General features: G+C 42.4%; 1 protein-coding gene across 1 annotated transcript in view; it reads right to left on the bottom strand.

Moving 5' to 3' along the window:
* Nucleotides 1-7,586: 7,586 nt before the first annotated feature.
* Nucleotides 7,587-8,272, bottom strand: part of LOC109409255 (vacuolar protein sorting-associated protein 41 homolog) — a 48,299-nt gene continuing 47,613 nt past the window's right edge. Inside the window, exon 14 of the mRNA XM_062847880.1 lies at nucleotides 7,587-8,271. Within this exon, the coding sequence (XP_062703864.1) occupies nucleotides 7,689-8,271 (583 nt within the window). The 3' untranslated portion in view covers nucleotides 7,587-7,688. The remainder of the gene's footprint in view (nucleotide 8,272) is intronic.

The raw sequence follows: 8,272 nt of genomic DNA, 5'->3' as shown, positions 1-8,272 counted from the left end.
AACAAAAAAGTTGAATTTTACAGCGCCGCCTGTGGCAAAGTTGCGAACTAAAACTAAACGCCATTGCAATGACAATGCATTGGATGCGCCCTATTTTTATAAAATTTTCATCCGAAGACACTATTAGGCACCCTACACACCAGTCAAACGGTTTGACCAACATTGCCACCGCCCCCAGGTTAGTCGAACCAGCGAATGTTTCTGCAACCGTATGACGAACTGCCAAATCGTGTTGCACCAACATGTCACTTTGGTTGCACCAACATCATCCCCCATTTGAAATCGCACTATGTTTGTGCAACAACACTACACACGGTACGATCGGTTCGTCAAACATTGGCTCCGCCCACTGTTGGTTTGAGTAAAATCAAACTGGTTTGATTTTTGCCGACCAAACCGTCAACCGTCAAATCGGTTTGACGAACTGCCAAATCGGTTCGTCAAACAGCATTACACACGGTCAAACACAGCACCAACTCAACCACCAACCTGGGGGCGGAGTCAATGTTGGTCAAACCGTTTGAGTAGTGTGTAGGGTGCCTTAAGACGCTACTGAAAAAAGTTCACGTTTTTGGCCAATTGTTCCCACCGTGCAGCGTTATGTTTTTTTGTAGGTACGTAATTCTATTGGGGACTACGAAGGTTGATAAACCGGGAAACACTCTTTCTTCCTACGGGGTTTCTTATGGGAGTATGTGTGAAAAAAAAGCAAAAAATCTTCCCTCCTTCACTTTCTCACAGAAAACCGCAAACAAAATCATCACCTTTGTAGTCCCCAATATTGCAATTGGTAGACCGAATAAAATTGAATTTTTGGGTCGTTTATCTTTTTTCATGTAGCCGAAAGACTTCTTTTCGATGTAACATTGATAGTGCCCAGACTAGCATCATAAAACCCACATATTGTTCACGAATAAAAAATCATGCAGTAGTACAAACATAAGTGTTGAGGCCGTGTAGAGCACTCGAGTCTAAGAGGAGGGGAATTCGCTTTTGCGCGGACGTGACTCTGGATGTAAGGAATGCATTTAAGGCGAAACTGGAAGCATTTCCTCACTTTTTGGTTTTTGATTTTTTATTAAATAACGAAGCAATATTTTCAAAATCGGTTTTCGTGCACTTCTAGAGTATAGATCAAGGTATCTTCTGATTTTTTTTGTAGTGGAAAATGTTTTTCGTTTTTGCAGAAACCATTTTTGAATAAAATTTCACAAAAAATGGTTTCTGCAAAAATGGAAAACATTTTCCAACTCAAAAAAATACAGAAGATACCTTGATCCATACTCTACATGTGCACGAAAACCGATTTTGAAAATATTGCTTCGTTATTTAATAAAAAAATCAAAAACCGAAAAAATGAGAAAATGCTTCCAGTTTCGCCTTAATAGCGCCAGCTGGTCTGCTATTGCCGATGCGCTCTTGCGTGGGATACCGGAGTACCTGTACAAGATTCTCGGAAGTTACTTTCAGAATCGTGTACTAGTCTACGACACGGAGGTGGGTCGGAAGTGCTTCACATAACCTCAGGAATCCCGCAAGGTTCCATCCTGGGTCCGGTGTTATGGAATGTCATGTACGACGAGGTGTTGAGGTTAGAGTACCCAGTGGGAGTGGTGATTGTCGGATTTGCCGACGACATTACGCTCGAAGTCTACGGTGAAACGATCGAGGAGGTAAAGTTGACTACCAACCACTCGATCAAGGTTGTAGAGGCGTAGATGACATCCAGGAAACTGGAGTTGGCTCACCACAAAACTGAGGTGGTGGTTGTGAACAACCGGAAGTCGGAGCAGCAGACGGAGACCAGTGTAGGAGAGTGCACTATCCTGTCAAAGCGCTCCGTCAAACACTTGGGCGTGATGATCGACGGTAAGCTTACTTTCGGTAGCCACGTCGATTATGCCTGTAAAAGAGCCTCCACAGCTATTGCGGCACTGTCCCGGATGATGTCCAATAGCTCTGCGGTGTACGCAAGTAAGCGCAAGCTTCTGGCTAGTGTTGCTACGTCCATACTTAGGTATGGCGGCCCGGCGTGGGGCACCGCGCTAAGTACTAAATGCTACCGACGGAAGCTGGAAAGTACTTACAGGCTTATGTGCCTGAGGGTTGCGAGCGCATACCGTACCGTGTCACACGACGCTCTCTGTGTCATTACTGGTATGGTGCCTATCAGCATTCTTATCAGTGAGGACATGGAGTGCTTCGAAATGCGCGGCACAAGAGGCATACGCAGGACTGCCAGGATGGCCTCTATGGTCAAATGGCAGCGCGCGTGGGACCAAGATGTTTATAAGGAAGGTGTTAGCGTATAAGCAGTAAGTGGATGCGGGGAGTGCGGCACACTGCGGGGGGATGGAGGTGACAGCCGGCCAGTTTGTTTATGCTGCAGTACGCTACAGAAGCGTTGCTGGGCCGCATCGGCAACAACATTCTCAACACGGATAACCAATGTTAACATATTTCCATGGCACTCATAAAATGAGTAATATTCCCCCAGGTTTAAAATTTGCTCGTGCCCCCGCATTTTTGTTAATTTTATATACAATGGTGATTTCTTAACCAAAAGAGATTGCTTTGCCGAAAATATTGCAAAATATTTGCTTAAGTGGGTTTACGACCTAATTTGCAATCCGTGTAAGTAGGAAACACTCGATGAGTGTCATAGAGTGTGTCTGATTTTAGTGCTGAAAAGTTAAGCGTGAATGGTTTCTGTGGGGTTGCTACGTTGCTAGGGCTGAAAGTTTTTGTTTGTCATCTCACTAGTGAAAAAAATTGAATACAAACTTGCAAGCTGTCGTTAGGTTTTCCAATATGGCGGATGGTGGAATCTGACATATTGGATTACCTTCCTTTTACTTACCTTGCGTGGGACAGTTCCACCAAAGGAAGGTGGATCCATAGGTTGATACCGAGGGTAGATAGTTGGATTAATAGGCGCCATGGGGAAGTTACATTCCACCTGACACAGGTCCTTACAGGTCATGGTTGCTTCCGACAGTATGTACACCGTTTCGGGCATGCGGATTCTCCCGAATGCCCAGTGTGCAATGGTTTAGAGGAAACGGCGGAACACGTTTTGTTCGTGTGCCCGCGTTTTCGCACAATGCGTGACCGTATGCTTGCCACATGCGGGGAGGACCAAGGATGGAAATCTAGTGATCATGATAAGATCCCGAATGTGTCGCGGTTGAAGCGCATCGCGCGATCATAGCAACAACGATAGAACGTTGTCGTCAAGCATTATAACAAACCACGCTCCGCGAAAATTGAATCGCGAGGCATGTGCGGCCATGATGCGAACGTTATCATGAAGTCGAAATGATAAATACCGAAAATCATTCACTTTTTGTGCATTCTTGTTGCTCTAATATCAAGAAATGCCAATGAATGTATTGTTTTTGATAATGAATTCTGTTTATTGGTCCATAAGAGGTTTAAATCCAGGTTTAAATCGTGATGAATAAAATTTATCGCGACTTGTAACATGATCTGATAACGTGTGATCCCATGATAAAGCGTGCATCAGATGCTTTGATTGCCTATGATCCCATGATACAAACACGGGGCGAGGGTGTTGGCATCATGCTACTGACAGAGCAAAGGCAATCTTGGATTGTTCTTATCCTGTATCATTTGTCACTAGAAGTGATTTTCTTCCATCCTTGGGGAGGACACAAACCCGGACAATTTGGTCCAGAGGATGTGTAGGGATGAGTTTGGCTGGAACGCCGTTTCAACGGCTATTACCCATATTGTCTGGGAGCTACAGAGGAGGTGGCGCGTGGACTCGGAGAATGGCTAGATGCAGTACAAGAGGTGGTCCAGGGGTTCGGAGTCGGTTTCGTAGGTCATACCGGTGCCCTGCGGCCCCGAGATCGACCCTTACAGCGATTAAGTGGCCGCGGAGAGGAAGTCCCGGTACCGGTGCTGTCGTGGCGTCGGTCTACTGGGTTCGATCCGAGCCCGCGGTTGGAAAGGGGTCCCCGGCAAGGGTCGGGGCAGGTGGAGACCCTGCTGTCAGCAACCTTCTGGTGCAGCTGAGAGGGCCTGAAGGGTAGTGATACCCTTGCCTTGAGCAGGTCAGATCGGGTTGCACGTGGGCATCAGTTCTTGATGGCTGCAAAGCAGTTGGGCGCGGGCGGGATTGACCGTGCCCGCCTTCCGAGGACAAAGGGAGTGGCGAGGATCACTCGGGAAACTGGCTAAGCGCCAGCATGTTAGGGGCCGTCCATATACCACGTGGACAGCTTAGAGGGGAGAGGGGGTTAGCGAAAAGTCCACGCTTGTGCATGGAGAGGGGGGTGGGGGTTCGTCAAATGTCCACGTGGACAACATTGACATATAAATTAGGAAAAAAAAATCTACAAACGAAACAAATTATGTCGCATTATTGATGAGATTCTCTTCAACAGTTCTTTCATACATTTTATTTTATTATACATTGTCTTTCAGTTGTAAGTTACTTCTTCAAGGAAAAAAATCATGGTATTGATACACAGACTAATTTGTTTTAAATTATGAAAATTACTAATTACTTAGTTTTCTTCACCGATGAATATTCGGGAGATTTAAAATGGAGTGTAGACCATGCAAATGTTGGTGCTTCAGGCAGAAAATTTTCTTGTACCGACTTTTCGAACCCTCTAAGCAGAATATTCTTCGAATGAGTGTAATCAGTTTCGTACCTTTTAATTCCGCCCTATGTTGCTTATCCTTTGACAGATACGCGTATTTCGTCTACCACTTGTAATCTTCCTCAGTGTCAGTTATCCACTGCTGATAACTGGATAACTGATTACACACATTCGAAGAAAATTTTCTTTGAAGTTCTGTATGTTTCATATCAAATTTTTAAACTACTTCAAAGTTTCAAAATACATGTAGGGATTTGCAGGCTTATCTCAAAAACTTTTTTTGTAGGTTCCTTTAAAATTTGAGATGTTTCTAATGGATATTGAAGTCTAAACCTCAGCAATACAATTTAGTTGCTGTAAATCTTGTTTTTGTAAGAATCTAAGAAATATAATCTTATCTCAACAAAAATCTAAGATTTAAAATAACCTTATCTCAGCAAACAATCAGACAATCATAGATTGAACACTTATAAAAACCACCGTCTTCAATCAGAGGCTGTACAGACTAAACATTGAACAATCACTAACATTAGGCGATGGATATTACACGAAAAACACCCAATGAAGAATTTTCCGATTGACGAAAATCTTTCACCATCTGGAGCAAGAATTAAACCCACACTCTCACAAACATTAAGCTCAATTAAAACAATGTTGAAAATTTGTAGGTATTTTGTGCTACTTGTTTGTATTCTATGTTAAATAAAGCTATAGAATATTTGTATTTAATAAAGTTTTCAATTATATTTAAGACATTGTTTACGAAGAAAAAAAAAACAATATTTAAAAAAAAACTTTTCAAAATCACTTTTTTCATTTATTTTAGAAATATGATAAAAAACTTTTTTTCGGATGTCCACGTGGACATTGGGGGAGGGGGGTAGGGGTCAATGAAAAGTCCACGCTTGTCCATGGGGAGGGGGGAGGCGGTAAAAAACCATGAATTTTCTGTCCACGTGGTATATGGACGGCCCCTTACCGTGATGGACTCTCCAGAGCGAGTCATCGATGTTCGTTGCTGCTAGGCTACGCAGCTAACCTTGAGGGTGCGATGTGCACTAGCCCCTCTCTGAAGCAATACATGCTTGGTGGTTCCGGAGAGACGTAGGGTTTGGCGACCATAGGAATGGTTTAGTGGGTACGAGGAGAGAGCAGTCCTGGCTTTTACTTTTGTTGTAGAAGACGGCTTCAGACCTACACTACCCTAACCTTCTGTTAAGGTGTCTGCTGAGCAGATTATCCCCCTATGGTTTAGAAGGAAAAAAGTCCGTGTAGAGTATATCTGGTTGGAATTTTATATAAATACATGGAATGATGATGAACCTGGGCGTGTTAGTGTAAGTAGGTACGAGACACTGAAGACGACCTTATAGTTGAGATCGAAATACGTATCTATCAAAGGATACAAATTAAAAGGAACAGTATTTAACACGATTTTCTTTTTAAAACATGCAACATTTCTGAAAAGTACGTAAAGATAATTTGTGGGGTACTAAAGGAAAAACTCAATTACTTTATTAGAAATCATTATCTGTTAAAAATCTAACTTCAGTATTTTAACGTTTGGTTATGCTACACATAGTGAGTACTCTTTATTTGATTTGATACAAAAAAATAAATTTGAGAAATGTTGAACACTGCAGTCGAAACTACATGAAATTACAAGGACCATGCATTGCATACTTTTAAGCGTTTATAGTGTTATATTTCTGCCCCAATTTAAAAGTCCTTTTTCTATTCTTTTTGAGTGATTATCATCTCTCTCACTTGTTTAGAGCTGTATTGTATCTATACGGATCAGAATATAACGATAGTGTAGAAGTAGTGCTAAAATGGAACTCGAGAAAATTATCACATATTGAGGACCAACAATGAAGAATTTTTTTTGGAACTACACCATAGACTTCAATTTTTTTCGTTCAATCATGCTTATTTTATTGGAACTTGACCTTTGATAACAAATTTATTTAAAGATTTCAATTGTGAGACACCTTGGGCGTTAACGGGTTAAGGGCAGGAGAAAGGTGATTAAGAAATCTGTATAGAAGCATTTTCCTATATATTGCGACATTTGCACCCATTTAGACTCGGCCCGAATTCATTATTATCACAGTCGAATTTCGCACACGACTTCGCAGCGGCTAGCGTATACAAATTCGGTTGAGTTCATGACAGAAGTGTCGGATGCACAACAGGTACACAAAATAAGTGTAGAATTAGCTTAAGTTAAAATACACATAAATACAAACAAAAAAAAAAAAAAAAAAGGTACACAAAATAAGTTTGATTAGTGTGAAATGTTGTTGGGAAATGATGATTCAGTGGATTATCAAATTATCACAGTAGTCTAAACATTGATGAGAAACCCAATATACCAAAAGTATTTGAAGTGTGGATTCCCGCTGTTGTATGAAGCTTCAAAAAATCAATAAATAGAATTGCTAAAAAGTTATCAGCTAAACTAAAACCGCCAAATTAAATAAAAAGTGAATGTGAAAAAAAAACATATTTTTTTCATTATCGGATATCGGATCCGATATCGATAATTGGAAACAGATTCGTTTCGATTCCAAAAATTGGGCAAACCGATATCGATAATATCGATAAATGAGGTCGCGGCACACCAGGTAGTGTAGGGGACTATGGGGCAAGATGACCACCTTGACTTTTAAGCACACAGCATAAAAAAAACAAAAGATCGTGGGGTGGCCAGACTTTGTCACGAGATAACAACCATCGTGTTGTCTTCCGAAGGTCTCCAGTAAATTCAGCTTACCCTGCTACAACAAGCCATCAGGTAGATCATTCCTTTCCGGTATGACTCTGCAGCCATAGGTAATCCTTGCGCTGATGGTGGGTACACAATCATCATCATCATCATCATCATCACAGCATAAAAAAAAAAACAAAAGATGCAGCCTTCGGAATGTCTTAAGTAAGCAATCTTTAGAATTAAATCTCAAAATTTATTTTAACCGTTTCCGACATATACAAAGAATAAACGAAAGGCATTCGTAACATCAACAGACACAATCACACACTGACACACCAGACTCACTTAATATAACTAAGAGCTTCTTCGACGTCTAGTTTCGAGCCCAGGTAAATCGGACAACGCTGATGGATCGAGGTTGGCACTACATCCAGAATCTCCTTGTCCTTACCGGCACTGGCTTTGCCGCCGGCTTTCGTAACGATGTAAGCCATCGGATTGCACTCGTACAGAAGTCGCAGCTTTCCGTTCTTGGCGGCAGCCGTTGCCGGGTAGATGAAGATTCCTCCGTATTTGATCGTTCGGTGCACATCGGCCACCATGCTGCCCACGTAACGTGCTCCGTACGGTTTTCCCTTGGCAGGGTCTTTCTTGTCCTGGACGTAGTTGTACACCGATGGGTCCCACGTCGAGGAGTATCCTTCGTTGATGGAGTAGATGTTACCCCGCTCGGGAATGCGCATGTTGTAGTCCGTTAGGACAAACTCTCCGATCGATGGATCGTACATAAAGCCATGTACACCTTCTCCCAGGCTGATAACGATCATCGTTGCCGAACCGTAGAGGGCATACCCGGCGGCTACCATCTTGTTGCCAGCTTGAAGGGCATCCGCAACAGATGGTTCCGTTCCTTCGTTTGCTTGTC

This window comes from Aedes albopictus, chromosome 2 (assembly GCF_035046485.1).
Source record: "Aedes albopictus strain Foshan chromosome 2, AalbF5, whole genome shotgun sequence".
Taxonomy (NCBI): Eukaryota; Metazoa; Arthropoda; class Insecta; order Diptera; family Culicidae; genus Aedes; species Aedes albopictus.
This window is presented reverse-complemented; position numbering and strand designations above follow the sequence as displayed.